We start from the raw sequence: 20,191 nt of genomic DNA, 5'->3' as shown, positions 1-20,191 counted from the left end.
TAGTTCGTTCCATCTAAATTGTATGAATTGTAGTTTTCTTTACCACAGAAAAGGCCCTTTATGTTCTAATACTTTATATTTACATCGAGGGGACCCTCTCTACGGAGGCCTTCATGTTTTTAACATTAGTCCAGACTGAACAAACTAAACACCTTTTGAGTTTTTATGACAAGTGAAGCTACCACAGGTTCTTTTTCATGTTTGGAAGGAGAGGGTGAGGTGAGGGGTGTTCAGCTGCAACATGCAACGTCAACACTAGATATCACAGAATTCTACACACTTTACCTTTAACTAAAGTTCCACAGAAGTCAACTTAACCCCTTTATTTTCAGCAGAAGCGGAAGTGTCCACGGTGCGTGCAGTCAATCACGTGCGGATGTTTTGCACTCTGACAGTAAACTTCGACTCGGGACCCACTCGTGACTAATGTCAAACACGGATCTCGGTTGTTTTGGCAGCCGTGCAAATTAATTGTCTTGCTCCGGCCACTTTTTAATAACTGAGAGAAAATGTCGCTCCGCTACAACAACAAAGTGGCTGTTGTCACTGGAGGATCTAAAGGAATCGGCAGAGGCATCGTCAGAGTGTTTGGTATCGTTTTTTATGAAAAGTTCAAAAGTTTGGATAAGTCTGTGATCGTATTCTTATTCTAATATATGATGTGCGTTTACTGTTTCCAGTGGAGAATGGTGCCAAAGTGGTGTTTTGTGCAAGAGGACGTGAGTAATGCTTTAAATCAAAAAGCTTTTTTATTTCATTAAATCAAATGAATGCATAAGAACACTGCCCGACCCTCTTTTAGAACGGGTGCATTCAATTTGCACCAAATGCATTAAATGCATTTGTGTTCAAGCTGAACACAGAAAAAGATTAAATCCTCAAACTTATATTCGGTCTCTTTTCTCTTATCTGGATATGTTCACTAGGTGCAGAGGGGGAGTCTCTGGAGGGGGAGCTGAACCAAGCGGGACCTGGGCTGTGCACATTTGTCACATGCGACGTGTCCAAAGAGGATGACATCAAGGTAAAGTTCAGCCTCAGGTTATTGTCCTGATCACTGGACCTGTAGTTCAGGTTTGGTCAAGAGCTTTACAAATTAAAAATTGAACAAGGATAATGACATTATAAGTTTTGAATTAAAATTAACAGCTAAGAAAGGAACTAAAATATTAAAATAAAGTAGAATGGTAACATTGGGCTGAATCGACAAAGCGTGGGTCATGTTCTTAGCTGATATAATAAGAATGGATTAATAGATATGATTGTTGTATTGTTTACACTTGTTTCTATCTCCTTTCATTCGTGTTGTTTTGATGAAACTAAAAAATAAATTTAAAGACACAGTAATGTTGTAAATAAGTGAACAAAGACTGGATGTCTCACAGAATCCTCGAGGAGAAATGCAGCAGCAAGTGTTTCTTCTTGTTCCATTGCTTTCATGTGAAGATTAAGTGGTTTCTTTTGCGGCTGGTGTTTCTGCTTTATAAAATGCAGCTTCTGTGTTTGTTCTGCAGAGACTCATTGTGTTCACAGTGGAGAAATATGGGCAAATCGACTGCCTGGTCAACAACGCTGGGTGGCGTGAGTCTCACTCTTTTGCTTCTTTTTTTTTCTCGAGGAGAAACTTCCTGTTGCTTTAATATCTCTTTTTATTGTTTTAATCCTTTCCTTCAGACCCACCTCATAAACCCACTGACGACACCACAGCAGAGGAGTTCAGGGACTTGCTGAATCTGAACCTCGTCAGCTACTTTTTGGCATCTAAAGTAATATTTCCTGCTCCTCTGTGAACTTGTGAAGCTTATTTACACTGCAAATAATAGAACGATGATTCCTGTGGAGGCACTGGAAGGTTGTCAGGACTTAAGTCAAATAAGCAACTGAACACCTGGTTCTAAAACCTAATCCCCAGGCAATCATTCATTACTGTTATTATTATTATTATTATTTGCAGAATGGTGTTCCTTTATACAGATCAGCAGCTCTTGGTCGGCATCATAAAGGTCGGCTTCACTAGAAAAGAAGCGATTTGTAGGATGATGAAATAGACGAATAATGTAACACAACTTCAAACAGGTTCTCCTGAGAGTCGTTCCCACTGTTTCTTTCATTTGTTCACAGGAAGAGTCGCATAACAAATGGAAAAAGAGCTGAGAGAAACAGTCCCTGAGTGTTTTCTCCCCTCTGCTCATCTGACCAATCACTCTGTTAACTCTTATTAAACATCACTGAATCCATTCTAAATATATATATAGCTCTAAAAAGTTTGACAAAACATCAGCAGCTTCAGTCGGACTTATGAAATTTAGAAACCAAAAGAATTATCAGTCAAGCCTGAATCGAGCGATCAGACCTCACTCTAATCCAGATTAACTGCAGATGTTTAGAAAGCCTTGAATTTAGTTCCTTAGAAGAAATAAATTCCTTGGAAGGTATTAAAAGTGTGATATTTCATGTATATTTTTTCTATCCTGCTCTAGGGATCAATGCTACTTAATAAATGTTTGTAATGTGATTTTAGCAAATTTCTGGAGGAAAATCTCCAATATTTTGAGTAAACTTCACATGTGAACTTTGAATTAGTGCATTCACTTTTCATTGTTCCTTCATTTATCCGCAACAGGTCAACACTGTGTTTGATGATTAATGAATTATATTTTTAGGAAGTACTGTTATATGTAACAGGGAATTAGTGAGGCATATGTGATGCAAAATCATACGCTTGATTGATAATTCTTGGTCACGTCATCCTGGGGATTTTATTGTGATCTTTAGTTTAACCAAATAAAACTCTTCAGTATGTGGTGTTCAAAAGTCTTAAGTTCAACTTGGTGAACCTGCAGAAAATCTGCTCATATAAGGTTTTTTGCAGTCAAAGTTGACTGGACATTCATTGAAATATGTGTTTAAATTCCAATGTTAATTCAGTTGTTGTAAAATCAAAATGGTCTCGTGCTTCCATAGCTAGCGCAGACTTGTGTATATACATCTTTGAAGTCATCAGAGTTCTCGCTCTCTCCGCAGTATGCATTGCCCCACTTGCGGCAGCGTCAGGGCAACATCATCAATGTTTCCAGTCTGGTGGCAACCCTCGGGCAGAAGGATGCTGCGCCGTATGTTGCATCCAAGGTGAGTTCATCACTCAGACAACCGCTTCTCTCAAGTGCATCACTCCTGGAATATCACCTGGAGACAACACAGTCCTGTAATGTGATGTCTTCTCCACAAGGGGGCGATAATCTCCATGACAAAGGCGATGGCCGTGGATGAGAGTCGTTACAATGTGAGAGTAAACTGGTGAGTCAAACGATAAGAATGACTTTTCACACCAATAACCACACATTTATACTTGTAATATACATGTAATACAGTATGATTAAACGAATTCTGGGATATTAGATAATCCCATGTCTAATTAAAAAGACTGTCATTGTGTTGTTTCCTAGAAATCAATCTAGCTTTTTTTCTTTACTTGGAACAGAAATTAAGAGCTTTTCTGGAATTAAAATTACCAGAACAACAATGTACAAATACTTCATAACTCATAGCTCATAATCTCTTTAAAGTAAATTTAATTAGATTATTAAATGTATTAAATTATTCTGCCACACAAATTACTGGAAGATTTTCCTTTTTTTCCGTCACAAATATTTAATTCAAACCATCTGAGAAGATAACAGGTTACATGTCATTGGGTAAAAGTATGAGGAAGAAAAAAAAAAGGAAATAGTCAGTAAGTATTTCAACTTGTTACAGTACTTGAGTGAATGGAAGTAGTTGCTCCACCTCCTTTTATGATAAATAATATATCATGTATAGAATTAGTCATATATTTAAAGCAATACAGAACATAAAACCTTCATATTTTTATGAATCATCAGAATGGTCAAAAAGCATTCAGAGGAGATATACTGATATTTACATCATTGAAAGTAGAATTACTACAAACCAAGATGCATAGAATCATTCCCTCTCTTTTCCTGGACTATCTCTTATCTTATAATATAACATCATTGATGTAAAGTCTATATTGTCATCTAGTATTGAAGCGTCTACGGGTCTAATAATACACTCTGTTGTCTCATAACATTTTTTGTTGTGTTGCAGCATCTCTCCAGGTAACGTGATGACACCTCTGTGGGAGGACTTAGCAGGACAGACTCCAGATGCTATAGCCGCCATTAAAGCAGGAGAGAACGCTCAGGTGAGTCCTCACAGAGGAGCGCAGGGCTCATACATGGAAAATATGGAGAGGAGACATGGTTGATGTCACAGACAAATCTTCACCACTCATGAAACGTCCATGTGATGTTAGTGAAAAATTATCATGAGAGGATTTCTTAAAAAGAGTAAGTCTCAACAGGAGAGGAATTATTTATCACCAGCATGAAAGTCAATCATTTGGAGTCAGAAAAAAGCTGCAGCAGAACCACAGAGACTGTAAATGAACAAGGACGACGCATCTCCACTTCCTCCCACTGTGGAGAAATCAAGCAGAAATATCTCAGGTATGGTTACAGCCATCTTGGGCTCGTGACATCAGTCGGCTTTAGAGTGCAGGGAAGTGATCATGTAGTGGAGCTGTGGAATCGAGGTCCAGCTAATGCACGCTCTCGACCAATCATAAGACTGTCCCAGCTGTCAATCATGATGATCCAGATACCTAATTAACACCAGACTGACCTGAACATCAGATAAGGACTAATTCAAATGACAGATCCCATCTTTGAAAAACATTATAGAACTGTGTCTCAATTCAGGGGCCGCCTTGTTCAGAGTCAGTCAGAGACAGTGATGCAAGCAGACCGTCTCATTTCAAAGGCTCCTTCACACTCGGCCAACAAATGCGTCCTTTCATCCCCTAGCAACAACCGCTCCAATGGGCGGATCCTTCATGCGGTCAATTTATCCAAGGATTCATAGCGCTTTGCTGATAAATTGTTTTTCAAGGAGATAATGGCTGCAAGGCAATTTTATTTATAAAGCACATTTTCACTGAGACAAGATTTTAAAAAACCAAGCTCAGTTTAATACAATTTAAACAAATTTAATACAAGTGCAGCTAGCCACCATGGAGCGATCATAACTTGTTGGCGTCACTTGTGGGAGCTGTCATGTCGTACATTTTTATGATATAGTCTGTGGCCAGGACGTTTAACAAAAGAGCCATTTTTGTGTTACACGTCCTCTACCGGCTTAAAAGCAGGACAAAATGCTCCTCCCCCTCCAACAATCGGGTATTTGTCTTTTATAAAGAATTTGCGAGGTGGATTAATGCTGCCACATTCCCACCTTAAACAGATTGTGTAAAAGCAGGGATTGATTCTTCTCTTGCTCCCTGCACTTCACTCAGAACCACATAAACTATTCATTCTGAATTGGGACCAGCAAGAAAAAATCAGTGTGGGGCAGTCCCTCCAACATTGTTGTGTTAATGGTTCAAACCACCACACACAGTGGTGTGTGCATGTGGGATCGTGAATCACAATGCCCTGCAGCTAGTCTCAGTTTCAACAGTGTTAAAGTAAAACCACAAGAGGATTAACATTGTTATATGACTGTATCCCATTTCAAGTAATTTGATCTTGTTCTTAAACTTTGTCATTTATCACAGTGTAAACTCTTTTATGTTTCACAAATTCTTTCCTCTTATCATCCTAGTTATTGAAGCAATGCTAATTCAAGAAGTCAAATTAGATAATTGATATACGTGGCAGTAGGACGTTTTTTTATGGAGTCTTTTCTTAACTTTCACGGAGGCCTCTGCCACCAAATTCCCTTTCCACACACACTTGTACATTTATCTTTGTGAGGACACTCATTGACATAAAACAGTCTCTAGCCCCTTACCCTAATTCTAAAGCTAAAAGGTTTTAGCTTTAGACTTAACCCTCAAACAGCTCATTAGAATCTAGAACCAAGTCTCAACCCTCGAACAGCTCATTAATAGTTGTTCAGAAAGTGAGGACGTGTCAAAATGTCCTCACTCTGTAGGTTGTGGGCTCAAAATGGTCCTCAGAAAGATTTCTGTACAAGTACACACACAAACACACAAACACACAAACAGAAGGCCTTTACCCCCATTCAATCACAAACTTGGACCAGAATGAGAAATGACTGTTTTCTTCTTGAACAGCTGATGGGTCGTATGGGAACTGAGGTCGAGTCTGGACTGATGGCCTTGTATCTCGCCGCTGACGCTACGTTTTGCACTGGGATAGAAATGCTGCTCAGCGGAGGAGCTGAACTCAACTATGGCTTCAAGAGTCAGATCCCAAACTGACTCTGGTCCTCCCGGTCTCTACGGTCTCCTTACGCCTATGGAGGAGCTACTCTTTTTTTTATTTTAAATGTCAATTTTGTTTAATGCACAATTCACACGTGTGACGTGTGTTTGTTCTGTTTCTGAGATGGATGAAAATGAAGAGTATGTGAGATAAAGTAAATAAACTGCTTCAGTGATCAGTCAGGCAACTTGACCTACCATCCACTGGTGTGTGAAACGACCTGGTCCCCTCCCCCCTCTTCCACCAATCAGAATCCTCCCATTTGACTTCCAATAACCTCCGGCTGTGGGCTTGATGGTGTCCACCAATGGGATGTCACGCTCTTAGTCACGCCTCCGGTGACTTTTTGAATGAGGCTGAATAATACAACTCATGTAACAAGATCCTATTCAAGTGGAACTGCTTTTCCTAGGTTCATATGCATCGTGTTGTATACTATGTACAAATACTGATCCGGGAAAACAAATAAATGTGTTACACTGTTTAAAATAAGGAGTGTACTGTGGTGTGGTCAAATAACCTGAAGGACATTTTTAGTTTGGGAGCTCTGTGACTTCACCTCACTTCGGCTGCGTCTCATATTTCACAGCGGAACTCGGTCTGAGTCCGACTTTTGTTTCCGCACGAACCCGTAATCTGGTTAATCGTCATCACGTAGCGGAGATGGCAGCCCTGCGGACGGTGAGTTCATTGACCGATGTCTGTGATGTTCAAGTGTCTGTTGACTTTGTCTGTAAATGATTCACTGGAATATGAGACAAGGAGAAGAAGTGGTTTGTTTCACACGGACCGAAGCCGCTGTGACCCGCCTGGCTGACATTACAGCGCAAAGGACGTAAACCAAACCTCAGTCAGAAAAATGGAAACCGAATTTGTCTTGCCTGTTTTAAAGAAATACACAAGACTGGAGAGAGAACTCATGCTCTTATCCGAATCGTCAAGTTTCGATGTGAAAATCGTCCAACATTTTAGACCGTTTCTTATAAAATATAAGCTTTTTAGGAGTATGAATGGTGGTAGAAAAACAGTTTAGATTCACTTACTAAATACGTATTTGTAGTAGATAAGTAGTATGCCGAATTCAAAAGTATATACTACTTATACTAGAATAAGTCGACGTTTCTATCTTTGTTATTGTGCAAGCACCGTCATAAGCAGGTATTTGTTAAATCGTCATATTTATTAATGTAGTCTTGATGTCGGCTAGAGGGGACAGTTCTTTATGGGGGATTTAAGACGCATATCTGCAGAAAACATCGTAGTATACTCTTGCAATATCATGCCTCTGTTACGTATTTAGTCTTTGTTCGCTCACTTATGCTAACTCAGACGCTAGCTGCTAAAAATGCTAGCGTTTGTTAATTGAATTCCAGTTCACTTCCAGACTGTGGGTAGAAAATGAACACAGACAGGATACAAATGGCATGCACGCGGTAAACCCGTGCACGTCACAGACGAAAAGAACGTAGCTGCTCAAAGTCATGATCGTAATTAAAGCAAAACTTGCATCATCCATTCAACACATGGGGTCACTCCTGCAGCTGAGCCCCACTGCAACTTGTAGGAATCACCGAGACACCACTTTCACTGTTCTCTGCATACGTGGCTTGCATTTGTTTTGATCGAAATGTGACTGGTACATTGAAACATGCTGGATGAGTGATCCATGTAGAAATCCAACAATCAATGAATTAACATCACATCTTATCCAACACCTATCAACATGAAACTAGCTGAATCAACAATAGATACTTACTATATTGCCAATCTGTATAACCTCTCATGACAAGAACTGTTAATATTATAGAATCAGATCACTCAGACAAGTGATCATGCTTTACTTTGCTTTGCATGTTCATAAACCAGGAACCTGACCTAGTTGATCCTTGGGGCCACTTTTCCAAGACCATTATTTTTGGGCCATCAGGTTTTTTCCACCCGGACTTTCCTGTATCACTTTGCATTCCTCGAGTAGCCTGCCTTTGTGCCTGCTTCTATTTACGGCCCTGGCTGTTAGCTGCAGGCTTGTTACTACCTGATGGACACAGTAAATACAGAATCACTGACATGTTGCTCCTGTGTTTTCCCATGATTGGAGATATAGTACCATGTTCATGTTGTATTGGACTGCATTAGTTTGAAAGGTTCACTGTGTCATGCAATCATCTGAATTGTACAAACTGTTTTCTTAACTCTAGAATGGGGCCATTATATTTAAGTACTGTATATTTAAATCGGGAGCTTCCACGGGTTCTCTTTATGTTGAACCATCAATTAGGTGTTCCTCGTAAACTGGCTACTGATTGTCTGTAGATCTCCACCCTTACTGTGCTGTTGTGCTGAGAGCTTTGTCACATTTTTTTCGCAGGCACTTCATGGACGACATGTTCAGGCACTCCCCTTCTCCATTGGCTCGCTGCGATTCGCCAGCTTCTTTAAGGTAGCCCGGAAAATATTCACATTTTCTTCCTCATACGTATCTCATCTCCAACGAGTTTTATCTGTACACTGGCCCAACTGAGCGTGTCTGGATCATAATATGAAGACGGAAGTGACTGATTTTCAAGTTGTCCAGAATTTGAACTTGTTTTTCCCCTCTGTCTGTCCCTCATTGTCTGCCTATTGTAATTATTTAATTCAGTTTAATTGAACTTAATTGTGTCTAATTGATCAGTTGTTTGACTTACTCTTTACAAAGCTCAATTACTTTCCTGTTAAAGCATGCCCTGTCAATAATACCAAGTTAAAATCATTTGTTGTATCCGTGGCCTGCTCTACTCTATCTCTCGTCCCGTCGACTTCTGTTTCTCCGCTGTTCTGCGGAATCGCTTGTCCGTCTCCGCCACAGGCCGCAGATATCAACATCGAACGCAACACGGCATGCAAGCCGAAGCCCGACCCCTCCTCCCTGGTGTTCGGCAAACAGTTCTCCGATCACATGTTGACCATCAACTGGTCGGAGAAGGATGGCTGGGAGGCTCCTCAGATCAAACCTTTCCAGAACCTGTCGCTGCACCCTGCCTGCTCAGCCCTGCACTACTCCATAGAGGTGAGAGAGGAGGGCCCTGCCGACATGAAGCATGAAGCAGCACATACATGTACATCAGATCTGAAACTGCGTACTTTAAACAGAAAATAAACATCAAAGGCCCTTTTCAATATATCAAGACTTGTTTTTACATGTTTCCTACACTTTGTGCTGCACAGACTGTGAAATGATAGTTTTCCTGTCCAGAGATAAAGTGTTGTGTTTCTTTTTTCTGCAGCTCTTTGAGGGCATGAAGGCGTTTCGTGGAGCCGACAACCACATCCGCCTCTTCAGACCCATGCTGAACATGGAAAGGATGCACAGGAGCGCTGACAGAAGCTGCCTGCCGGTGAGTTGTACCCCGACTCATCCTCAGAAACGCTCACACCCCATCAGTGAGGGCTCTCCGTAGGGACGTGTTGTGTTTGGTTTTAAACTAATATTTTGTATCTTTACACTTGACCAGCTGCTCGTACAGTTATTTTCACTCACCTCACTTCATCTATTGTGACTGAATGAAAAACATTATTCTGGCTCAACCGTTGCTGCACTTTAACACAGCATTGGTAAGGTGAGGTAAGATCAGCTGATGTGAGGTGAGGTAAGGTGAGGTAAGGTAGGATCAGGTGAGGGGATGTAAGCCAATTGCACTACTTGCATACAAAGACAAACAAACAGTTGCGCTCACACTTCAACTGCTGGAGGCTTATTCCAAGTTCACACACATCTACATATTTATTCTGGCAGAAATTCAGTTGGAGGAGGCTGTGTGTCAGCGAGCCTCTCTTATCACATTGTTAAAAAGTTTACACATGGCAATTGGTGACAGGTGATAGAACACCGATTTGGCTCCGATCTGGGGGGGTTTTGTCTTCAAGTTCCAAAAAATGCCAAATCAGGCTAAAAAATGTGTTTTATGAACCAGCCATTAGATTCTCTAATTAACCTAACCTGCATGTGTTTAGACTGCAGGAGGAAACTGAATTACTCTAAGAAACCCACACAGACACAGGAGGGAACATGCAAACTTCACACAGAAAGACTCAGTTGGAACCGTAGGTTAAAATACTGAACATTCTTGAATCTAGATACCATCTGAACTGCCACTTAAACCTGAAGGACTGAACTGACACCAGACTTCCTAGTTTATGTGTCGTCCTCTGTGCCTGAATCAGCACGTTAAAATCAACACAGTGCTCTCATCGTTCTGGTCTCACATTCTTTAGATTCTTTAAGCGTGCGGGTTGGGCACGTTACGTTACTATTGACAACGCTGTCAAACAATTTTTTGGCAGACTACACAAATCCCCGCCCTGATTTAAGAGTTGATACTTAATCCTGAGGGGAGGACACAGTGGAAACAGAGATGACTGATTAAAGTAAATCACATGATGATCCAACACCATGTGAATCTTCTTCTGTCACATGGGAAAAAAATTATGAAAGACAATGTTTCACCGTTAATGACTAAAGATTAGTTGTGGATGATTGATGCACATGCAACAAAAACTGTATTGATTTCGATCAAAGTATTTGTTCTGCAATTATATAATAGATGTTTTAGACAAAACCACCAGTTTTCAAAGGTGCAACTCTCCAAAAGTTAGGGTTAATGGTTGATATTTATTAATATTCCAATCATAATGATAATTTGAATCTTTTCAGGTTGAATTTTTAAAACTTGTGATAATCCATAAGATTGAGTATACACATCACACAGGAAGCAGCAGTCTGACTGTGTCAGCAAAAAATAGCCACAAGTTAATCCCCTCATTTTTTTCTTGATAGTTGTTTGATAAAGATGAACTGCTGAAGTGCATCAGGAAGCTGGTAGAGATCGACCAAGAGTGGGTCCCCTTCTCCCAGGACACCAGCCTCTACATCCGACCCACGTTTATAGGAATTGAGGTGAGCTTTGGCATCAATGAACAAAATGCTTTGAGGAGAAAATATACACCTGTAAACTATATTAATATAATCAGTATAGTCATCATAATAGTAATTATCAGTACTATTTGCCTCATTATTTTAGAACTATCAACTCATAAGGCAGCTATCAGTTTTAGCTGCTGTTTAATCGGTTTTCTGTTTTCTGTCCATATCTAGGTCAGGGTCATTTTAATCAATTAATGATATCATGGAATTATTGTTGTATACAGCTGGGAAGTGCTTATGACAATGTGATTACGTATTAAAAATTAATGTTTGTCCCTTGTGATTTTCAGTCAGTTTTTGACTGATCAATATACATTATCTTCAAAGTCCATAATTTCATTTGTTTGTTTAGATAAAGCACTTTCTGACTACTACTTGTCTTTTCCTCTTCCCAACCCCTCGTTCAGCCGTCTCTTGGCGTGTCTCGGCCAGGAAAAGCCATGATCTTTGTCATCGTCGGCCCAGTGGGCCCCTACTTTGCCACAGGGTCCTTTAACCCTGTGTCTCTGCTGGCGGACTCTTCGTATGTCAGAGCTTGGAAAGGAGGAGTCGGGGCGTACAAGATGGGAGGGTGAGTAAAGCTTTTTTCCTCTTTCTCTGACTCCTGAAGACTTTGTTATATTTTTTACATTTTATCTGGTTAGTTTTGTCTTCACGTTGTAATTAATGAAGCACAAAATTTGTATAAGTTATGTACGGCGTATGTCGTGTCATCATCTCCTACATGAGCTCCACTACCTATACTTGACACTGATTGGTTTGTAGACAAGCATTGTCTGTTGACGTAGTTATGTTCTCAGTTTAGCTGGTAGTAGTCCTTCTGTTTGAAGTATAAATATAGAAAATATAAAAATAGGACACAATAATTAAATATTAAAAAAAGAATACCAGGGGAAAAATTATGCAATATGTACAGTTAGTGTGTCATTTGCCACAGGAGGTTAAAGTGTCACAGTTACAGGTAGTGCCATCACAACAGTTCGGTTAAGGGTCCCAGGCCTTATTGATGAGGCCAGCAGCAGTCTGGGAAAATAATGCTTTTGTGGTGTGAGGTTTTGGTCCTGATGGCCCGCAGCCTACTATCAGACAGGAAGTCTGTGATCCACCTGCAGGTGGAGCCAGGGGCACTCAGCTGTATGAGCTTGTCCTGGAGCAGAGCAGGGATTATGGTGTTGAATGCAGAGCTGAAGTCCACAAACAGGATCCTGGCGTAGGTTCCTGGGGAGTCCAGGTGCCATATTTACCGCATCGTCGACAGATCTGTTGGCTCTGTATAAGAATTTTAGATTGTCCAGCAGGGGGTTGGTGTTGTCCATGGGGAGACAGAGTCAGGTCCGGCTTCTTTGCAGGGCTTCCGTCTCCTGAAGAGCTTGTTAAAGGTTCAGTGTGTAGAATGTAGTGATATCTAGTGGTGAAAACTGTTTCGGTTTGTCACAGAGAGGCCCCCCCCTCATGTAAATATAAAGTATTTCAATATAAAGCGCCCATTCAATGGTAAAGAAAAGGAAAATTCATACAATTTAGATGAAACACACCAGTGAAAACATCACTAGGATTATTTTATGTTTGATTTCTGCCAAAAATCCCTTTTACCTAAATCTTACACATGGAACCTTTAAGTACTGTTGTTGAGCATCTCTTAACGCCCTTCTCAACCTGGACTTGTTAAACCTGTCACTGTCCCCACCCCTAAATGCCTTTACCAACCTAACTGTCGGTTTGTCTGAAGTATGAATACACAGCCTGTGTGTATGAATACACAGCCTTTGTATTCATTGAGACAGTTGGTAGCAGACTTAAAGACATCCCAGTCAGTGCAGTCCAAACATGCTTGAAGGTCCTCCACAGCCTCCCCGGTCCACTTCTTAGATGTCCTCAGAACTGGTGTTGAGAGCTTTCATTTCTGCCTGTATGTGGGAATCAGGTGGACCATGTTGTGGTCAGAGTGTCCTCCAGAATGTCCAATAATCCCACGGATGAACACAAGAATGATGGAAATAAATCTGCTGGAGTTGTTCCCTTGATGTTCATGAGCTCGTCTCTGGTGAAAGAGCTTCACGTATCTCAGCAGAAAACAAGCAGAAACACACAAAACGAGACAAAGTGCGCACAAACACACAGAATCCTTCTGGTTTTACTACCAGAATCATCAGCTTTACCTTGGTCATGTGTTAAATTTCATTCTATCCTAAAATATCTGACTCCTACTACACGATTTCTCCTTGATGTCCAAATATAAGAAAAAAAGTACAATATTAATATAATATAAATATGAATGGCTCTTGCATGTAGAAAATAAAAAGTTATAACATCAAATTTAAGACATTGTCCGTGGCTTTCAGATTCAAATAGCTTTAGAAGGAAAGACTTCTGACAGAGGGGACTGAAGCGTGTCCCTAAAAACAAGAGGGTGGAACTAGAGAACATTTTCAAGCATCAGGCATCTGTAATAGATTATGTATAATTTCCCGGAAGGTGAAATGGTGAGGTCACTGATATCACTGGTTTGATCGGTCAAACAAGATAATTAAGAAACATCATGCAAGTTATTACACCAGAGCTTTTTTCTGCAGTGACAGAAATGTGTAATTGAGCCGCGCTTCACCTCGAAATCAAATACAATCAAGGGGATGAGGTAAGACGAAGGCAAAAAGAAAAATGTTTTCTCTCTTAACTCAACAGAGAAGGTTATTAAAGTGTAGATCCCTCCCTGTAATTCCACAGAGCCTGTAATCACAGGCCCGCTTCCACATGACTGTGGCTTCCCAAACTAGCATCTGCTCAGATCCAGTGCGATTACATAACACCCCCCAACACCCACTCAACTCAGTAAGCCAACAAACTCTAATCCCTTCCCGCCAAACGGCGTAGACGCATGTCAACTATCAAGCCTGATTTTGCACCAATGGTCATGTGACTGCAGAATGGTTGATGTGTTGTTTGTCTATCGTGGGGTTATTTCTGTTAAAGGTTTCATTCAGAGTTTCGTGCGGTCTTAAAAAGTTAATAAAAACCTGCAATTTCAGAAAAGTCTTCAATAAATTAAAATATGATTGAAATACATTTAGGCATGTCTTAATTATTTTAACTTTCATTAAACACTACTTCCGTCGTGCTTTAAAATGAGTCCATTTTAGGAAAACGTTCCATATCTTGTAGTTTTTCCACAAAGACAACTGTAAACAACCAACTGTCTCTGTTTGTAGTTGGAGAGATAACTTGGTGTTTCCAGGGTTATTTACTACTCAACTACTTCATCTTAACTTCAATTTTGAGGGAGTTTAAGAATTTCTGAGACTCTGATTTTCCCTCTTATCTGTCTTTCTTGACATAGATCTTGAATTAATTCGATATGGTCTTAAAACGTCTGAAATTTGACTTGTCTAAACCTGCAGAAACCCTGTTATTGATTGACTTGGGTACCAATACCAGCATCTGTGATATAATAATGGATGCCCAGAACACCAAGATACTTTCTTCATGAGCTGGTGGAGACCAAACCTGAGCTAAAGGGCGATTGAACATTGGACTTGTGCTGCAGTGAAACAAGACTTAAGTTGCTTCAGGTTTCTTTATGTCTGCTGGATGTATAATCAGCGATTTCTTTATAACCCATAACAACTTTAACTAAGACCAGGTCAGAGCCGAGTGTTTCTCTGTTGCCAATTTGTTGCCAACATTTCCACACCTGAGAATGACTCATCACTTGAGTCTCAATCTTAAGTTGTATTGTTCATTGTCCATTGAAATCCTTTCAGTCACAAGGAAGTTTTTCTCTTGCAGGAATCATGGTAGAGCAACATTTTACTGTCTCTTTACTTCTTGGCAAGAGTGAAACATTTCAGTGCAACAATGTTTTATTCAGTCAAGGAAGCACTCTCTGATGAAACAACAATAACCAACTGAAATGTTTCCTGAATCCCCTGTTGTTCACACTGATGACAATTATCAGTAGGATCCTTCCTCCTCAGCACACACACCTGAGTTATTTTAGGAAATTCTTTTTGTATAACTGAGAAATGTTATGCTATGAACCAAATAAAAAAGCCATGAGATGAATCTTACCTTCGATTTTCAGCAGATATGTGTAGAATAAAGGAAAACAGTGAATTAATAATTACTAATGTTGTCAATGATTGGTCCGTTCCATTTATCTATCAATGAGCCAGTCAGCAAGAAGAATATCAGAACCTTGGAGCAGGAGCATCTGAATGGGTTGCATAAAGATGGATTACTCATCTCTACGTCCTCCCATTGGACCAAAATGAAGCTAAAATAATCCAGATACAGTTGCTGCCATCTTGTGCTTTTGGCATCATTTGGAGCATGAGTCTGCACAACAGAGATCATGTCCTGGAGCTCAGCTGTCAATCATGACGTCTCAGCTCATTTTTATAGCATCAAATAACAATTAAAATCAAACTTTGCGGAAACATGAACACATGAACAAAAATCAAAATGAACAATAAAAATGGTTTATTCTAACTGCCTCTCGTCTCTTTATCCAGTAACTACGGTCCCACCATAATGGTGCAGAACGAGGCGGTGAAGCAAGGCTGTCAGCAGGTACTGTGGCTGTATGGAGAGGAGGAAGAGATCACTGAGGTCGGCACCATGAACCTCTTCATCTACTGGACCAATGAGAATGGAGGTCAGACTCATTAAGATTTCTTACACGGGTTGCTGAGTTCATCCGCTGTTGTACGTTGGCATCTGATGTGTGCGTTTGTCACTTCAGAGAAAGAGCTGATGACCCCTCCTCTGGACGGCATCATTCTTCCAGGAGTCACCAGGCAATCTCTGCTGGACCTCGCCAGAACCTGGGTAAGATGTCCAGAGAGAAGGCCAAACAACAAGGCTGTTTTCAAAAACATGTTCATATTTTACAACAAGTGGGATTTGTAAACTTAATTTCAGTCTAGTTGCTCACTAGGGGTGTTGCTTTTTCCAAAACTCAAGTTTGTACAAATTCACGCGCAATCTATTTGAACGTATTTTATTCTTTATTTTAATGAGCACTAAACGAAAATGTTAAACAGCAGCGCTTAATCCTTTTCACCTCATCTCATTGCTCGTTGGTTTCTGTGTTGCAGGGTGAGTTCAAGGTGACCGAGCGTACGATGGGCATGAAGGAGCTGCTCGGGGCTCTGGATGCTGGAAGGATCCAGGAGATGTTCGGAGCAGGCACGGCCTGCGTGGTCTGTCCTGTCGGCAGCCTCCTCTACAAAGGAAAGGTCAGGAGTTCAACTACTGCATATTAACAACGACTCCTCCATGCACACAAACATTTCTCATGGAGTTCCACCAGGTTCCTTACTGGGACCTTAACTAACATACTTTTTACTTTGCTGGTGCTCGCAAAATGTATACTAGAGTGGGCTCATGCCGTAATTGATGAAGTTTGATGGAAATATTTCATACATGACAACACATTGCTCAGGTGTCAGGTTTCCTTCTCTCATCATGGTGACCAGATTTATATTTTGCATGACGTTTAGGAACCAGGTTAAATCGACAGTAATCCAGTTACTGAAATGAAGGCAGATGCTCTGATTGTAAAACATTCTGTCTGAAGGACTAAAATGTAAACAACAGAATTTGCTTCTCTCTGTCTTTCTCAGACGTACCAGATCCCGACCATGCAGAACGGTCCAGATCTGGCAAAGAGGTTCTACAAAGAGCTTACTGATATTCAGGTATGTGCACTGATAACGACCCCTCCATGCGTCCTATCGGCTTTTACTCTCACAACACCTTAATATACTGAAAATCATCTGTTGTGTAGAAGACATTTTGATTAATTTTGAAATAAAGTGATTTAAATGATCACCTTCATCCTCCATGATCTGCAGATTATTGTTTTTGTGATGGTTTAATCTTCTTTTTTTTAATGATAAGAATGTGACACTTTAAAGAGATAATCAGCCAAATCTCACATCGTAGAAATTGAAACTGTTGAGATGTAATTTGATAAAATGCCTTAAATGGTTAAACTGTCAAAATAAGTTCCTGACTGTTAGTTGATTGTGATTGATGAATCATTTTATCAACAGGGTGTTAAGTCTCAACACAACAGCTGATTTATTGTTTCTTATTTAATATGTAAATAAAGCTGCCTTAACTTTCAAATTAACAACACAACAGAAAATATTTTCCTTGTTAATTTATTCCTTTTTTTTTTTCTCTGGCTCCTGCTCCCTTCCTCACCCAGTATGGACGTAATGCAAGCGAATGGGCACCACTTGTCGTTTAAACGACCGATATGCACGTGTCCCATAATTCCAGTTTGGATGACCAGTACACCCACTACATTTTCACCCTACCCCTCCTTTCCTTTCAACCCATTATTACACTCCTGCTGCTTCTTTATCGAACCAGAGGAGATGCACGGTTCTCGCCGTCGTTTCTTCTCAGGCGACATTTTCACGAATGTTCCTCTCTCTACGGACTCTCATCGGAAGATGGTTGGTGGTTTTAATTTAACGAGAAGCGATGTTAACAACTATATGCAGTATGTCTGACTTGACACTACCCTTCACCTTAAGGTTTGAACTACAGAGCAGGAAGAACAGCTGATATAGGAAGAGAAAAAAACAGATGGTCAATAATCAAAAGATGAGATGTGCCTATGTGGTGACGTCTGTTACTCTAAGATGAGTGGATCTTTTCACTACACATCCAATATGGTTCAAGTGTTTCTCCTTGTATTCACTTGATCATAGTGAAGAGCACAAATGTTCATACTCATCATCAACATTAATATTCTGATCTTAAAACTATGATGGAGTATGAGGGCGATTCTAAACAAAACAAATCTGAGATTAAAAGGATAAAGTCAATGTTACGAGAATAAATTCATAATTTAAGGAGGAAAAAAGTTTTAGTGTTACAAGAATAAAGTTCTAATTTAATGAGAAAATAGTGGGAATACTACTTGAAGTTTTAGTGTATTTACAGACAAAGTTACTGAAAAAAGTCAGAACATTATGAGAATAATTTCTTAACTTAATGAGATATGTCAACATATTTTTATCTTAGGAAATATCCATCAGGGAGAACCTGTGCTTGCTGGAGTTCCATTTCTGGATCCAAAATCTTGAACCAGTCTCATTAGTTGTTTAGAAATTAAGGAATTTCTTAGAATACCACGCAGATGCAATTAACTAACACCTCACAGTCGACCACTATCAAATGTTTCCTCCAAGCCTGTGTGGTTGTTTCAGTTTCTTATAGAATCTTTTTAAAGTCCTGATGCTTTTATAATGTGGAGCTGATGTCACATAATTGAAGAATTTCATTATTTGTGGAACATTTACTAAAGTACAACTCAACAAGATGCTCCACTTTCCTAATTTTAATGCAGGCGACATAATGACCTCCTCACATTGTCCCTCTCAACTGACATTTAGACGAAAATTGCAACTTTATCCAAGTAACATTACGACTTTTATTACTAATATTTAATTTTATTACTAATCCAGTTATATTATGAATTTATTCTTCAAATCCCCCTTTAAGTGACTTAACTACTTCGTTGTGGACAAAAAATTGGCACAGACTGTATTTCAAAAATAGGGGTTTTAATATTTGCAATAATAAAGCAGCAGTGTATTTGGTGTGTAAGACTTAGCATTAGACAGCATTTTAGTGAGTACTGTTTCTTATCGACAAAAGTATTACAGAGAACTTCACAGCAGAAAATACTTCTATTAACAATAACCTGTTCTACTTGCAAACAACCCTTTTGGTGTTTTTCCTGAAAACGTTTTAGCTGTTACATGTGAGTAAATGAAATCAGGCCGTGTACACACATAGCAAGGTGTGGTTTTGTTGCTGTCGTGCACATAATGAACTGACAGAGTATATTGTCGTCGGGGGGGCCATGTCACTTTGACACTAAGTTTGAGTTTGCACTGACCTTGGGTGATGACGGGTACGTTATCTGAGCGTGACTCGGCTGTAGGAAACAGAAACACGAGCCGTGTTTTAAATGTATTTGTTGGTTTTTGGTTTGTCATGAGTGCGACGAGATGATAAAAGGCGAGGTCAAGTGAACACAGTGCACACAGACGACCTAAACGCTGTAGAGGACTGTGGTGTCGGCAGTTACTCCTGCACTAGTTACTGTGTGATCAGTATGAAAACAATGTATAGTAACAAATAGATGGTTGTTATTTTAGAGGATTTTAAATTATTTGATTTTCCTGTGTATTGATGTGAGATTAGGTCGACTTGTCTTCCAAAGTACTTGGCTGTCACCAGTGTGTTGCTGTATTCTTGGCCTCCTGTCCCTCGCTGTCTCTCTTTGAATGTATTTTTATTTTTACACACACCTGTCTGTCCCTCTCTTCTGTCCAAGTGCCTGACCTCGGTCTGTTTGCTTGTAGCTGTCAGCGGCTGTCTTGTTTTCTTCCACCTATTGCACTTGGAGTTTTAGCCGGATTCTTTTAAGTAAAGTCAGTTAAGTTTTTCCTTTTTAAAAGTGCTGTTACTTTTACTTGGCTGTTTTTACAATAAACCTGATCTGAGGTGTGCCCAGTCTCATTCCTTTTGTGTGGTCATGCTCTGAACACACTAACGTAAAAATGATGTTCTCAGTATATTAGTAGATTTTATTGTAAAATTCCTTACTATTAAAATTAAACTCATTCTTTTAAACTTCAGTTTTCACAAGTCCTGTGAGTGTGTGCACATATAGATTAAGCAACTATTCATATTGTTTATGTTTGAAAGTCAGAGTCAAAATCAAAGACTGTAAATAAAGATGGAATACCCGTCTCCTTCTTTATTTAATTAAGCCAAAATATCAGAATGCCGCCATTTTGTGCATCTGTAGCATGGGTCTGTGTAGTAGCAATCGAGAATAGAGCTGTGGAAGGGCCAATCAATCAATCAAATTTATTTGTATAGCCCATATTCACAAATTTGTCTCATAGGGCTT

The 20,191-nt window shown here is 39.8% G+C and overlaps 3 protein-coding genes across 3 annotated transcripts in view; all 3 read left to right on the top strand.

The window, feature by feature from the left end:
- rpl3 (ribosomal protein L3) overlaps positions 1–20,191 on the top strand; it is a 66,721-nt gene that overhangs the window by 3,892 nt on the left and 42,638 nt on the right. The gene's annotated exons all lie outside the window — the stretch shown is intronic.
- hsd17b14 (hydroxysteroid (17-beta) dehydrogenase 14) lies at positions 318–6,779 on the top strand. Its single transcript, XM_069524503.1, has 9 exons — positions 318–591; positions 681–719; positions 927–1,024; positions 1,515–1,581; positions 1,675–1,766; positions 3,025–3,129; positions 3,230–3,297; positions 4,108–4,204; positions 6,137–6,779. Exons 1-9 carry the CDS (start codon positions 510–512, stop codon positions 6,281–6,283), a joined length of 795 nt encoding a protein of 264 aa, XP_069380604.1. The 5' UTR covers positions 318–509; the 3' UTR covers positions 6,284–6,779.
- bcat2 (branched chain amino-acid transaminase 2, mitochondrial) lies at positions 6,302–19,784 on the top strand. Its single transcript, XM_069524500.1, has 11 exons — positions 6,302–6,968; positions 8,656–8,727; positions 9,136–9,336; positions 9,554–9,664; positions 11,104–11,223; positions 11,658–11,821; positions 15,759–15,901; positions 15,989–16,074; positions 16,344–16,484; positions 16,872–16,946; positions 17,462–19,784. Exons 1-11 carry the CDS (start codon positions 6,951–6,953, stop codon positions 17,501–17,503), a joined length of 1,173 nt encoding a protein of 390 aa, XP_069380601.1. The 5' UTR covers positions 6,302–6,950; the 3' UTR covers positions 17,504–19,784.

This window comes from Paralichthys olivaceus, chromosome 5 (genome assembly GCF_024713975.1).
Source record: "Paralichthys olivaceus isolate ysfri-2021 chromosome 5, ASM2471397v2, whole genome shotgun sequence".
Taxonomy (NCBI): domain Eukaryota; kingdom Metazoa; phylum Chordata; class Actinopteri; order Pleuronectiformes; family Paralichthyidae; genus Paralichthys; species Paralichthys olivaceus.
Note: the sequence above shows the minus strand (reverse complement) of the source record. Positions and strands in the feature narration are given on the sequence as shown.